At 38.5% G+C, this 16,275-nt stretch overlaps 1 protein-coding gene across 2 annotated transcripts in view; it reads left to right on the top strand.

Moving 5' to 3' along the window:
* Window positions 1–491: 491 nt before the first annotated feature.
* The window catches only part of LOC126106604 (cytochrome P450 4c21-like), a 130,042-nt gene continuing 114,258 nt past the window's right edge, over window positions 492–16,275 (top strand). For both annotated transcript variants that reach the window (XM_049912946.1, XM_049912947.1), the window contains exons 1-2: window positions 492–582; window positions 11,004–11,251. In XM_049912946.1, the coding sequence (XP_049768903.1) occupies window positions 11,037–11,251 (215 nt within the window). In that variant the 5' untranslated portion in view covers window positions 492–582; window positions 11,004–11,036. The remainder of the gene's footprint in view (window positions 583–11,003; window positions 11,252–16,275) is intronic.

The following is a 16,275-nucleotide window of genomic DNA, read 5'->3' on the forward strand; positions in this document are numbered from 1 at the left end:
GAGGGAGCTGTAGAGGGCAAAAACTGTAGAGGAAGACAGATTGGAATACGTCAAACAAATAATTGAGGACGTAGGTTGCAAGTGCTACTCTGAGATGAAGAGGTTAGCACAGAAAAGGAATTCGTGGCGGGCCGCATCAAACCAGTCAGTAGACTGATGACAAAAAAAAAAAAAAAAAAAAAAAATGAAGAACAATCTTCATAAGGAGGTGGTTAATGTCTTAAGAGATCTATTTGACTCTTGTAAATTGTTACACAATTAATCTGACAAGACAGTGCAAACTGACTATTTGCAGCCATTTCCGATGTTGCAACTGCTACGATCTCACAGCCGGGTGCTTATGTAATCACTCGTTATGGATTTATAGAGGGTTTCACTTAGTTCTCTTTTTCGTGATTTTAAGGACAGGCTTGATCACACCTGTAAAACTGGTACCTCTAGCTGCGGGAGACATGCGGGAGGAAGGAGGGGAGGTAGGGAGGGAGGTAAGAGTCAGTTATTCAGTAGCTGCAAAACGAGCCGAACGCAACAGCAGCTGCCTCCGCTCTCTCCTGGTGAGATCTTTTGGAATCAATTTTTCAGGTAATTATGCTATTACAATGATATTTCTCAATTCCCAGCGCATGAGTAGCGTTATGATCTGCTGTTTACGAGTATTCAATGACGATTTTGATGTTTAATTAGAGCCTTGGGGTATTTTCCGACAGTTGTAGCAGTGTCCATAGACCTTCCAACATTTCAGTTGTATTCTGATGTCCTACACCTTGTTACCACGCGTTTGTTACAAGTTCCTCAGCAGCTACATACTTGTAGGTCGGTAGGAGGCAATACTTCCGCAACCAGCTGTGGGATACTTTCCCGTCATTTCCGAGTAGTACTGTGGGCAAGAGCACACAGCAAGGTGAACATATACACGCACCCGTAATCGGAAAGGGGAACGAAACTCGTTTCAAACGTCAACCAGGTGAGCCCTATACACTAAGGCGAGCTGCTCTGGTTCATTCATTGTGGGGTTGCGAAATAGGAAGAGATAATCTTAGATCGTTTGACTGAGTTGAGAATACGAAAGCAAATATTCCTGTACAAAAACTTTTATTAATTTTTGAATATACATTCATACAGAAACAACTATTTCATTATATTTATTTTGTGTAGTTTTAGTGATATCCAACATAAATTTTAAGTTGTTGTTTCCGTCTACATCTGAACCATCTATTTCATTCTCCAGTCAGTAATTTGACAAGTAAAAAGAAGGTTTATTCACCGTTTCTAATACATACCTAGTTTTTTTTCCTGAAAATTATCTCCTTTATGCTTCAACAGTTAGTTCTGTTCCTTCTCGCAGTTCCTATAGCTGAGTGCATCGGGGAATTTTAATGTTCCCTCTTATTTCGGGCATTACACAGTTATTTAAACACTCCACATCTTTCTGGGTACATGTTGACAGACCATCAGCTTGACATTCTTTCGGAATTTCCGTAAAGAACTTTAACTTTAGAATTTTTGCAAACTAATTGCCATTGAATGATGTTACTCCATGAGTTGAAACTCTGCAAATGCTTGTTCTGTTACTAAGTGCACAAAACTGAGTCCCCAAGATTCAGAAACAATGTAACCATCATTTTTAAGCAGATCCAGATGATATTCGTCTCTGCTTTCATGTGGTAAACATTCTCGATGTCGGCATTTTCAGCCAGTACGCCGACATACGGTCTTTTACCACAGTTATTTATAGAACATGCCGACAGCTTATATTCTTCACTTACATCCAGCCTTTTCCATACTGGGTGTGTAAAGTAGGCCGGCCGCGGTGGTCTAGCGGTTCTGGCGCTGCAGTCCGGAACCGCGGGGCTGCTACGGTCGCAGGTTCGAATCCTGCCTCGGGCATGGGTGTGTGTGATGTCCTTAGGTTAGTTAGGTTTAAGTAGTTCTAAGTTCTAGGGGACTTATGACCTAAGATGTTGAGTCCCATAGTGCTCAGAGCCATTTGAATTTTTTTGTGTAAAGTAAAATTGTTAGTCTCGTCTGTACATCCGCAGTGGCTTCTTCCTTTTCCAGGAGCAGTTGCTATCGCTTTTGCCTAGTATTCCAGTCTTCGTTTTTTATCTTCGACTTCTTCTGTTTCCAGTTCTCTTTTTCGTTCACTTAGTACATTCACACAACAGAAGAGAGTAATTTCTTTAATGGGAAATTATTTAAGACCGTTTGATGAATTGGTTGTATTTCTTAAGACTTGTATAATACTATTTGTAGGAATAAATCTCAATTCGACGATATCCAAATCCGACGGTATTGTGGAGAACAATGTCCTGGATTGAGACAATTTACACAAATATGTTTCTGCTGCTGTAATATAGCGCTGTAATACTTATATTGTCTATGTTGGAGTCAGTTTTAAGCGTCTCTACGTAATTTACAGGTGGATAATTAAAACTGTATGCTGGCCGCATAACCTATAAGCACTTCTTGGTCTTGAGAGTCGGGCAGACTTACTTGCACATCAGTCAGTTTTTGGGTATTCTTATTATCCCAGTGGACAAGCTGCACAACGTTGATAAACACCACACAGCAGCTATCCTGTAAGTTAGTAGTTAGCTGACACTACATGGCTGTGATTGGCGCAGAGTACAGTGGACCACATCTAAGTACTCTGTGGAAGGGTTAAAAAAGTCTATAACACTTTTACACAGGGTCAAACACACAATCAATTCTGTAGTTATACATTGTAGCCTCTAGTCTGGCAATATCATGTTGTTTAGCCAAAGAAGGATTTAAAAGTTTCTCATGGTCGCATGTCTGGACACTTTCTAAAATTTATAAAGTGATTACCCCTACCTTTATTCACACTTGTTCTTGTGATTTCACCCATATATTTGTGATAAATCTTTACTCTACAGTTGGAGGTCATCCACTTTAAACAGCCTATTACAGCAGTCTTATCGTTGTCCACAATCACACTGCTGGTTCCCTGACGGTCTTTTCAGAAGCAGAACTCGTGGTTTGATATTAGGTAGTCGCAAATCTCGATTTTATTACAAATCCTGTTATGTTTTTTCTTTTGTGTTTCATTTTATTTATGGCCTTCAGATACGATCAATTCTGCCAGTCTCCGATGTAAGATGTGCCAAAAATTAAAAGACGTATTCGATCACACACACATACAGCCACTAATTGCATGCAATATTTACGTTCGTTCGAATCATATTAATTAAATTGTCATATGCCATACTTAATGTATGGAAAGGATAGGATTCGTGTTTCTTGAGAACATTCCTAGCGTGCATTGCATAAAACGTTTCAGTACATGAAAGCAATAGTATTCTTTACCTATCGTTGTTCTGTGAATTTAAAAATGGTTCAAATGGTTCTAAGCACTATGGGACTTAACATCTGAGGTCATTAGTCCCCTAGAGGTAGAACTACTTAAACCTACTAACCTAAGGACACCACACACATCCGTGCCCGAGGCAGGATTCGAACCTTCGACCATAGTAGCAGCGCGGTTCCGGACTCTGAACTTACACACAACCCTACGCAGCGGTGCATCAACAAATTTATCAGCAGGCCAGACAACTCTTCCAACTGTAGATACTTCCCATTAGTGCAGCCAGTGCGATGCCAAATGGACCGCCAGTCTTCAATATTGGTAGGCGAATTGCGACTTCTAACTGACCATAGAAAATTCCAGTTCATCCTTGGTTAAAAACTTTCTCCTGTTGCAAAAATACTAGGCCTCGGTAGTCAGACTCCATAAAACATAACAAGTTTTTTTAACTGCTTCATTGACACCAGGAGATATTTAGCAACACAAATGGAGTAGGAGGGTCCTTATACTATATAAAGCAACCAAACTAAAAATGTAAACCTCGTAAGACTTTATATTAGTATTGATTAAAAAGCATACGTTACTTTATGGATCTGACAGTAATATTTATCTGTGGAAGAAAACTGAAAACTACTTGTATTTTTTCTGAACAACTCAATCACTTTTTCTTCGAAACCAGGATTGTTCACTCTTTTACTGTCGATGCTAAGAAGACACAAGCGTGCAGACGATAGTATTGGGACGGTGTATTTTCTGGCACAAAGTACTGTTATCCAAGATGGCGACTGTGATGTCATTCAATATGGCGCATTTTGACGGGAAGTTGAATTTTGGTGAGATTATAGGTCAATTGGGCAACCTCCACTAACCTAACCCCCGTTCCCTCCTTCCCCCTCCCCCAGAAAAATGGTGGGGAGTTCAAATTCCAACAGGACAATGTATCACACGTGAATCTTCAGGTTTTGGCGGCGCAAAGACTGTTCCATTAAGTTTCGGGTGTACAGCCGCATGAAATCTCCTTCTTCTTCTAATATTTCGGCTGTATAACGTTCAGCCAACTTCAGAGTGAGCCGTAGCTCACTCTGAAGATGGCTCAACGCTATACAGCCGAAATATTAGAAGAAGAAGGAGATTTCTTGCGGCTGCACACCCGAAACTTAATGGAACAGTGTATAACACCTCTACTAAGTTAAGAAAAGATACATCACTTGGGCTACCTCCACTAACCTAAGTCACCAGAGTGCCACCTCCTCCTAGGAACTGACGCCAAGTTTGAATTTTGGCGGTAAAGAAAGATCACTCGGGGTTTCTCTAGCAACCTAAGAAAATTGCGGCAAACAAAACACACCTCCACTAACCTGTGTCACCCATCTGCCACCTCTTCCTAGGCGTTGGTGGGAACAATTTATTTAGGGATGGAGTATATTTATCAGAGTGATACAGAGCACAGGCTCTGACATGCCACACAGCATACAGACCTGCAAACTACTCCTCCGTAACTCATGTATAATGCTCTACACTTGTGCTTGCTAATTGGAAACTACAAAAATAACGCAATGGACAGCCTACAGATATGCAAACCACTCGTAAATAATTCAATACACTTACGTCCAGAGAGACAAACAACTCGTAAATCATCAAAATAATAATTCATCTAAAAGATTCTGCAAACATGGTTGCTAATCGTCAACTGTCGAAATCATGCACGTCTTTATTTAACTCTTTCACGTACAACTAATTTGACCAAAAAATAGCTCTAGAAGTACATGACTTACTTTTATTGTCAAAAATTCATACAAGCAACATATTTATAATAGAATGAACATAATTATTACCATTGTACACAAAATTCAATTTTTACAATTTTGTTGGTCACAAGGGATGCGGTTCATTTTTTGTACCACTGTACATCAAGATGCATGATAGTCTTGGAAGCATGTCTTTCTTTTCTCTATGCATAGAGGAAGCTTACACTCACTACACATCCAGTCGGTGCGAACTTGTTGTTTCTTGGAACTACATGCTGCACATCTCCTTTTTGTAGATCTTTCTGGCTGATGGGATGAGCTTTCAAGACGCACAGATTTTGGAACATTGGGTTTCTTCTTGTTGAACTGGAGATGGCTGTTCAGACTTTGCTTTTTACCTCTTGAATCTACCGTGCCACTAAATCCCTTGCGATTTCTCTTCTGAAGTCCTTCAGAGTCATCTTGGGCAACTTCATTTCTTTAGGGATGATGAAAGCATTCACCACAGTGACATCAATAAAGTACGAAAATATTCTGTGCCACCACTTTCTGGTCTTTCTGTCAGTTTCATATACGCCCTTCACCTGGTCAAATTTATCTACACAATTCATGTTGGCATTGTAATCGGAGAGAGCAATGGGGCAAAAATCTTTTATTTCATTTCCATCTTTTTCCTTTCTTGTAACCTCTGTTGTTTGAGTTGGATCATGGAAATTTGAAAGCAGATGGACGAATCTCTTATCTTTCCACTTCATCACACTTAGGCCTGTATTGCTACTAGCCCAATCATAGTCATCCCTTTTCATTTCCTTGTCACTTTTCAACACAGGTAAAGATTTTCTACTTCGATTCACTGTACCACAAGCATGTATTTAGTTTTCTTTCAAATCTGGAAGGAGATCTGGCCTACTGAAGTAATTATCAAAGTAAACTTTGTGATCCTTACCTTTAATATTTTCAGTCAGGTCTTTTACAACTCTTTCTCCCAATTTCTTTTCCACAGCATTATCTTTCTTGTTTAAATAACCAATTTCCTTGCATAGCCAGATTTGTCTGCTAGTACCCACACCTTGTAGCTTCTCTTGATAGGCTTCTTTGGCAAGTACTGTTTTATAGAAGATCTTCCTTTAAATTTAATCGTAGATTCGTCCACTGCCATTCATTCATCTGGATTAAGTGCTTTCTGAAAGTTATGTGAAATTCTTTCTAGGAAAGGACGCAACTTATAAAGTTTATCATAGTTGGTGTTCCCTCGTTGTGGCATTTTACTATTATCATTCAAATTAATCTTCAACAGACCAGAAGAAGACCGGTATACTCCACGTCTCGTGAATGAATGGAACAGTAACAGATTTCAAAGTGCCGTGATGTAGTAGCGGACACTTAAGAAGAACAAGAAACGAATAATTTTGAAGCGCGATGGAGCTCCAGACGGATGGATTTCGACGCAGTTTTACGTAAATCAACCAGGCTATCAACTTGAAAGTATTGTTCTAGAGGCTAGGATCGGTACCTGGAAGGTATTGGTAAGAGAGAACATAAACACACGCAAGACTACAACGTTATGCACTTAAAACGGTCTATAATGTTAGATCGCCAGAGTTTCCAGCCTATCAGTCGTGTGGAAGGTAGCGGTGTTAATATTCCATTTTAGAAATATATTTCAAGCGCATGAGATACATCCTTCTTCCGGTTTTCTACGATAAACTATGTTATCAAACCATAAAAAGAAAAACCTACTTCCGTAAAACATTTTCTCTGCGTGATACGAGCACAATATAGCTTTCTGGAGACGTATAGCCTCCACCGTTCACATCCGATCACGGTTCAGAAATTATACGATTCCTGCATCAAGCCTACATAAAATGATCGTTAGTAGTGGGCGATACCTCCTACAAGGAAACAGATAAATGCATTGCAGCAGCGTCCAACATGTAAAAATTACCATTCATTCCGTCACTAAATCTGTAAACAGCACATCTTTCAGGCAAATGTGTATGCGGGGATTGCAGCGCCTCACAAGTACCTAGCGCTAACTTAATTTCGATGCCGAATTCTCGATTTTACACCCAAGATGCGACAGGGGGGATGGAGTACATCTCATAAATCAAAGTTCTTTTAGCGGAATGTGTCAAGTTTCATCACACATGAGATGGAACTCCTTTGATGACTGACAGGTTTACCGTTGACGATCGCAAGTAGACAGTGCTTTAAACCACATACAGAACACGTGGCTGTATACGAGTAGAAGGATCAAACAATGGAAAAATTGACATGCAGCAACTTCTCCTCCTCTAGAATGCATCAGTCAACCATTAAATCGTACCTCGTTACAGCTCCAACTCAATCTATCACCTCGTCCACTCTGCTATCCTTTAATGCAGAAGCAAGTTAGTTTAGAGGTGAATGTTCTCTGTCTTCCTTGAAAGCATCATATGCAGTAGTCAACTAGCGTGTATCACTGGTACCTCAATAGACATACAGTATAATGCTGCTTCGACAGAAAAAGAAATTGATTGGCTCCCTGATTCCTTTCGTTTTGGTGTCGACGTTTTCTTGGATTCCTCTTGTTGCCGCATACTTGTTCCCATGAACAAATTGTTCGGCGCGAACCAGAAGATACGCAAGTACTTCCTCAATTTCACCGCATTTCGGTGTATATTCGGTCAATTCATACTTATTCCCTCGTCATTTTTCGCAATTCCATCGATTTTATGTCGGATCGATCCATGCGATCAAGACATAACCTCTCGTTATGTGTTCTAAAATTGCTTGTAAATGTAGCACAACTGCCTCCACTGATCGGCAGCCGCAATGTAGAACTATTCTCATCTGTGTCCAGTCACCTCCACATTCGGAGAGCATTTGCTCTGTTTTCTGTGCGACTGTGTATATGCATGGCTCGCGGATGGCGAGAAATAGATGAAAGAAGAAAATATAAAAAAAGTAATAAATGAAGTGGCCGAATACAAACGTCTAAAAAATGAGATGGACAGGAATTGCAAAATGGCTAAGTGGGAATGGCTAGATGAGGTATGTAAGTATGTAGAAGCGTATATCACTAGGGGTAAGAAAGATACCGCCTACAGGAAAATTAAAGAGACCTTTAGAGAAAAGAGAACCACCTGTATGAATATCAAGAGCTCAGATCTAAAACCAGTCGTAAGCAAAGAAGGGAAAGCAGAAACATGGAAGGAATATATAGAGGGTCCATACAAGGGAGATGTACTTGAGGGCAATATTATGGAAATGGAAGAGGATATAGAGGAAGATGAGAACGTAAATACGATAATGCGTGGAGAATTTGACAAATCAGTGAAATACTTACAGCGAAACAAGGCCCCAGGGGTAGACAACATTCCGTTAGAGCTACTGAATAGTCTTGGGAGAGTCTACCATGACAAAAATCTTCCATATGGTAAGCAAGGTGTATAAGACAGGCGATACACCTCAGACTTCAAGAAGAATATAATAATCCTGAAAGCAGGTGCTGACAGATGTGAAAATTACCGAACTATCAATTTAATAAATGGCTCTAAGCACTATGGGACTGAGGTCACAAGACCCCTAGACTTAGAACTACTTACACTTAACTAACACATCCATACCCGAGGCAGGATTCGAACCTGCGACCGTAGCAGCAGTGCGGTTCCGGACTGAAGCCCATAGAATCACTCGGCCACAGCTGCCGGCTCTTTTAATAAGTCACAGCTGTAAAATACTAACACGAATCCTTTACAGAAAAATGGAAAAACTGGCAGAAGCTGACCTCAGGGAACATCAGCTTGGATTTCGGACAAATGTAGGAACATGGGAGGCAATACTTCTCTTTGAAGGCAGGTGAAGGAAAGGGAAACCTACACTTATAGCATTTGTAGACTTACACAAAGCTTCTGAGAATGTTGATTGGATCATTCTATTTGAACTTCTAAAGGTAGCAGGGCTAAAATGCGGGGAACAAAAGGCTATTAACAGTTTGTACAGAACCAGATGGCAGTTATAAGCACAGAGGGTCAGAAAAGGGAAGTAGTGGTTGAGATGGGAGTGAGAAAGAACAGCAGCCTATCCCTGATGTTATTCAATCTGTATATTGAGCAAGCAGTAAAGGAAACAAAAGAAAAATCTGGAATAAAAGTCCAGGAAGAAGAAGAAAAACTTAGAGGTTTGCCAGTGACATTGAAATTCTATCAGAGACAGCAAAGGACTGAGAAGAGTAGTTGAATGGAATGGTGTCTTGAAAGGAACATATAAGATGAACATCAACAAAAGCAAGGCGATGGTAATGGAATGTAGTTAAATAAAGTGATGCTAAGGGAATTAGATTAGAAAATGAGACACTTAATGTTATAGATGAGTTTTGCTATTTGGGGAGCAAAATAACTGGTGATCGTCCGAGAGGATACAAAATGCAGAATGGCAGTGGCAAGGAAAGCGTTTATGAAGAAGTGAAATTTGTTAACATCGAGTATAGGTTTACGAGTCAGGAGGTGTTTTCCGAAAGTATTTGTATGGAGTGTAGCCATGTACGGAAGTGAATCATGGACGATAAATAGTTTAGACAAGAATTGAATATAAGCATTCGAAATGTGGTGCCACAGATGAATGCTGAAGATTAGATAAGTATATCACATAACTGTTGAGGAGGTATTGAAGTATTGAACAGAACTGGGGAGAAGAGAAATTTGTCGCACAACTTGACTAGAAGAAGGGATCGGTTTGTAGCACATGTTCTGGGGCATAAAGGGATCACCAATTTAGTACTGGAGGGAAGTGTAGCGTGTAAAAGTCGTATAAGGAGACAAGGATGTGAATAAAGTATGTAGATTCAGAAGGATGTAGGTTGTGGTAGTTACTCAGAGATGAAGAGGCTTGCACAGGATAGAGTCGCATGGGGAGCTGCATCAAACCAGTCTTCGGACTGAAGACCACAACAACAACATTTTTTTGTTGTTGTTAAGGTGAATTTTTACAAACTACCTGTAGAAAACATATAACACTAATAAAACTGAAGTGTTACAAGTGAATCAAATTCAAATTATGTAAATTATTATTTATGCCTCTCTATAATAAAATTTTATTTAATTTACCTCCTTTCGAAGAGTTAATTGACATTTTATTCGCAACAATGTTTTTCATTTCGTGCACTGTTTATAAGGGGCGATCAAAACGTTTCCGCAGCACATATGCAACGTAGCGATGCGGATATTTAAGCACCGATAAGTAGCCAAGAGATCAGCGCAGCATTCGTGTCTTTTTCAGATGAGTCTGCAGTAAATGCAGAAAAGAAAGAGTTGGCGACGTTATTACCAAGTGCTTGTAAGCAGGGCCAACGTGCTGTTATTCTTTTCTTGATTGTGGAGGAACAAACACAAGTAGACATTCGTCAGAGGATTAAGAATATGTATGGGGCAGCATATCTGTCGAAATCCACCACTGTGGATTGGTGCTCCACGTGCCATGCTGGTCGCGGCTCCGCTCAGGACGCCTGTCGGCCTGGGAGGCCAGACCCATCCTGCCAACTAAAGTGGGAGGCAGTCGAGCACGCGCCCTGCAGCCCTGAACACACACCGCGTGACTATCGCACCTTCAGTCGTTTGGAAACGGACTTTAAGGGTGGCCGATTCCTGTCGTGAGAGGCTGTACACGTATTCACGCACCAGAACACAGTGTTTTACTTAATGGATATTCTCATCTTGGTGCATCGCCTGGATGATTGCCTCAATGACCATGGCAAGTTTGTCTCACTGGTACACCAATTGTGGACTATGTTTTATAACACAAACATTTTGACTGTTCCTTATATGAACGTAATACTTTTAAAACGCCAATGGTGTTGACGAATCATTTGATGCTGGCTATTATTTCTGAACGTTAATGTACACAGTACTGAGAAACACGAGAATATGTGACCAGCTGTGTTCTGACTGCAGGTCGGTTATTGGGAACCCACTGCCTGTTGACCTATGGCGTGGTGGCCATGGCTGATGGTGCAGTTGGTGGTGTCGTGCTGTGCCGGCTTGGTGGCGGTGCTGTGGTGGAAGTGGGCCACCAAGCCCCACATCGACGCTCCAGGGCCGCCTACGCTGCCCATCATTGGAAACATTCTGGACTTGCTCCACCTGCCGTTGACCCTCCGTAAGATGTTCGAACTCCACCGGCAGTATGGGGACTTGACAAGGTAAGCTTATGGCATCTGGTGGGTGAGTGGTCGGACACAACAAAATGTACGGACTGAAATCTGACGTCTAACCTCTGGAAATAAGTAACACAATTTTGGACGATACGATACTTCTGCATAACTCGAGGCTTTACAGTATTAATTAAGTGAACAATTGTTCTTTTGATACTTGAGAACTGAAACTGAAGGTTGTCCTCTTGTCTCGAAGTGATGCAAAGCGGAGTAGCCCTCAAGTTTCTGTTCTGATACATCACTTCTATTAAAAACTTAAGGCACAGTCCTAAAGGTTCGATGATCCCTTCAAAAAGAGAGCTATGTGATCAAGTACGCTTAATAGGCCATTTTATGGCGACTGTGCCCTTCTGAGTAGATATCTACTGGGGAAATGGACGCAGTTTTACAAATAGGGGCATTTTGTATACAAATAACCGTAAAAATCAAATGTCCATTTTTTAGACAAAACAGAACGTAATTATGGGTATGTAAAACGACATTTTCATGTATAAATAACTGCAAAAGCTCAATTTACACACTCATCCCAACCAAGAGGGCAAATTGATAGGTAGATGGAATTGTGCATTCAGTTACTTTCGAAGTAAAGCCACATTATGAGTAAAAATTCCAGATCCTGAAACTTATTATTATTAAGTTTCTTCAATCCTTTACATCTCAGTTTAATACTTCCGTCTTCAAAAAACAGAATATTCCAATCTGTAATTAATTTATTATATCTGTTTGATAAAATGGTCATAAATTTTTATAAAATTCCATACAAATTTTTTCCCCATGTCTAGTTTTTAAATATACACCATCTGCAACACAAAACAATTCATTAATTTCTAGCTCAATAATGTGTTTAAACAAATTGGAATTCCTTCTATTATTAAGCTTCTTTGGTAGAGTATCCATTTACTTCGATTAAAATTTAATAAGTTTATAAATTTTTAATCATGAAAATATGAGTAATGTGTGGTACCAATTTAAATTTGACGTTCTTGTTGAGAGAAATAACAATCCAAGAAGGAGACAAGTTGAATATAATATTTCCAAAAAAATTTTAAACCATCTTTAATCATAGAACATTTGAGAAGACAGGACTGTACTGACTGTATTGATGTATTAAAGCAAATTTATAGGGAAGACGAATACAAAATAAGATTTTTTAGTTATAAAGGAAGCCTTATAGAAATATGGGAAGAAATAGAAAACGCATATTTTCTCTTTTTATGACTGCCAAACAACTTGCGAATTGTAATTTGCCAATAAATAATTTACCAAAAATATTACAAAATTATATTAAAAGCTATTCATCATTATTAGAAGTTTCTCACCCAGTAAATAGATATTTAGAAAACAGCGGGTACAATAAAAATTAAATAATAAATTCACTCTATTGGTGTCGTAATTGTGTTATGGATTTTATGTTTATGTTACAGGAGATAGAAGAACTTTTTCAATATCCAGGGTCTCCACTTGTATGGAAAAAATTTATTTATATTATTCTTATTAAATTTTGTGTGTTGTAAGTGGTCTCAGAAAACAGCAACAAAAATTCTACTGGGGTTTATACTGTGGAGAAGATAGCAGAAATCACATATAACGCACCTCAATTAAGGTCTTTGTTTTCTAAAGTAGATGATGATTATGAATTTGTAAACTATATGCATGATAAAAATGAATAATGACCATATGGTAATCGGTTTATTTTATTTTTCAACACATACCTTTTATCATCATGAGGACTCAATGCATAGATTACATGTTTTTCACTTCGAATCATGTGCATCGTTCTATCTTGTTCTATATCGTTAAATAAACAATCTTTATATGCTACTAAACTCATTCTGTTTTTAACAACACATATCTTAACATCTTTAGGTTTTTCTCTATTTTATCGCCAATCTTATAAGCATACCTTATGGTCTCAAAGTGTAGAATTCTTCCATTATTTTTCCATTACATTCCTCTCTCATGTCTCCTAACTCTTTTTTGTTTACTTGTGGAATACCATAAATATCATCTGTTGGATAATCACTCGTATCTAAGTAATCAGTCACTGAGTTCATGCTTTCATACAAATCTTTAATCTCTATATTTTAAATGTAACTCTCTGTGTCTTGGTAACACAGTTCAGTACTTTCTCCGTATTTTTGTTTCATTGCACCATAGTGTAAATCCTACATAAGTTTTAGGTACATCAAGTAGCACATGCCAATGTAGACTAGCATATTAAATTTGATTTTTCTTGTAATCATATGAATAGCAACAATTTTTCATTAAATATAGTTCTTCCTCTAAAATTTGGTTTAGATATTAGTTTATCACAGTTTTCACCATCTGGAAGTAATTTTACATCCATCCTGTTTCTTTTATTTTCCACTGTCTTACCAAATACTGAATTATTCATTACCTTGTAGTAATATTTTTCAAAATCATTCTTCGATTGCATTCCCATTTAAGCATTCTAATCTATATATTTCTTCAACCAATCAGATTGTTTAAATTTTAAAACTTTTTCTTAGCTTCATTCCTATATACAAGTATTGTTTAAGACTTCTGTAGTGAACTATATAAATATTTTTATCATTCAGAGCATTCAAAAACTTACTTTTGTATGTTCCTGGAAAATGTTATTATTAAGAGCGAATGGTAAATCTTTATGCAAATCATGTAAATCTTTTTTATATTCGAGATCTACTTCAAATCTATATCCAATTTTAGCAGTGTCTGATGTTTCACTTGTTTTCATACAATCAGAATTATTTTGCTCATCCCATTCAAATTCAGAATGTGGCAAATACTGACTCATAGCATAACCATGTAGGTTATGTGCATCTAAATATGCTAAATAATTTGATGTCTTTTTATCAACAAAATCTTATATATATATATATATATATATATATATATATATATATATATATATATATATATATATATATATATATAGTTATTTATTAGTAATGCTTCAACACATGTTTTACAACACCACTCCTTATTCATTTTTCTACCATTAAAATCATATCATGATTGTATAATAAATCAAGTGGTTGTTTAGTCATTTTCAACTGTGCACCTCATGATAAACCAGCTGCAGTAAATTTACCAAGAAGGATCTAAGTCATAAGATGTAATATAAAATCCACCTAAACAGGCCATGAGGGCCCAATGGTACCAAATGGCTCCTGTGTCATCCTCAGCCCACAAGCGTCATTACATGCTGATGTGGCGGTGCATGTGGTCAGCACATTGCTCTCTCAGCCATATGTCAGTTTACAAGACCAGACCCGCTACTTCTCAACCAAGTCGCTCTGCAGTTTGCCTCACAAGGGCTGAGTGCACCCCGTTTGCCAACAGCGCTCGGCAGACTGGATGGTCACCTATCCAAGTGCAAGCCCAGCTTAACAGCGCTTAACTGCGATGATCTGATGGGAACTGGTGTTATCACTGCAGCAATGCCATTGGCGCTAGCTGTAATATATGGTTTTCTAAAATTCTCAAATACATCAACCAATAACAAAACATCGGTTTTGGATACATATCATGATATTCACCAAGGTCGTTAATATATTTCTCCATACTAATTGTACATGATGTAGTTATGTCACACTATTTCAGTTAACTGTAAAAATCTTCTTTTGATGGAAGCTGCTCTTCTTCAAATTTTTTCCAAGAATCCACGTAAATTTACCAAGAAGAAGTCATAAGATGTAATATAAAACTCCACCTAAACAGGCCATGAGTGCCCAATGGTACCAAATGGCCGCTGTGTCATCCTCAGCCCACAAGCGCCAGTATATGGATGTACATCTTTTCTGGTCACTAGATTGAATAGCTCTTCCAATCAAAATTTTCTGATGTTCTTCTTTTAAACTCTCTTCAGATCGATGAAAGTTTATCAAGTGAACAAGCCACGAACATAAATGTGTCAATAAATCTCATCTTCAATGTTTCTGTCTTGTTTCCAAAACTAATGTATGTATTTCCCTGGTTAGTCAGTGCAAATTTTCCATCAGATTTCTCGTTTTGTGTGCTGTACATGATGCAAAACTTGCACACATTAACCTGGAAAACTGTAAGCAGCTGGCACATTATTTTTCAACGCTTCTTAATCGTCCAGAACCACCTTCGAGATTCCCTAAGGAAAGACCTATTTACATGTACCCTGAATCATCCCCACTAACACAAGAAGAAATTCACAAACACATTATCAAAATTAAAAAACAATAGGACATCTGGTGAAGATGGGATTATTGCTGAGCTACTGAAAACTCTAAGTGCAATTCTCTGAGTGTTATATCATTGTAGACATTTGGGAGACAGAAAACTTACACCAGGAAGGGAAATGTGGGCTTAATCATCCATTACACAAAAAGGGAGTCAAATGTGAAGTACATAATTATGGAGGCATATCCCTACTTCAGATCACATAGAAAGTTCTATCAGACTCTCTTGTACAAAGAGCACAAGAACATCTGAAGACAAAGTTCGCGAATACCAAGGTGGTTGCTGCTCCAGTAGATCCTGCACACAACAAATTTTCAAACTAAAGACCGTGGAGAAATACAAAGCAGCCATAAATAGCCCAATAATTTACACATTTGTTTACTTTAGAAACGCATATGACTCAGTTGACTGACAAACACTTTTGATATCCTTGAAGAACAAGGGTTAGATCCAAAAACACTTGCCCTCATCAAAGAAACATTGACTGATACTACCGCCAAGGTGAAATTCATGGGTGGAATATCCAAGCCCACCCTGATCAAAAGTGGTGTCTGACAAGGTGATGGTCTGTCTCTTCTTGTGCTGGAGAAGGTCGTCCGCAAATGGGAAAAGGAGCTGAAGTATAAGAACTGCTGGAAACCTATACAGATGGGGTGAGTCAAGGATGACATAAGACTTTCATGCCTAGCTTTTCTTGACGGCTTAGCCTTACTAGTATATGATGAGACAACAGCTATCAAACAGGTTGAAACCTTTGGAGAATGTGCAGAGAAATTTGGTCTATAAATATCTATCCT

This window comes from Schistocerca cancellata, chromosome 10 (genome assembly GCF_023864275.1).
Source record: "Schistocerca cancellata isolate TAMUIC-IGC-003103 chromosome 10, iqSchCanc2.1, whole genome shotgun sequence".
Taxonomy (NCBI): Eukaryota; Metazoa; Arthropoda; class Insecta; order Orthoptera; family Acrididae; genus Schistocerca; species Schistocerca cancellata.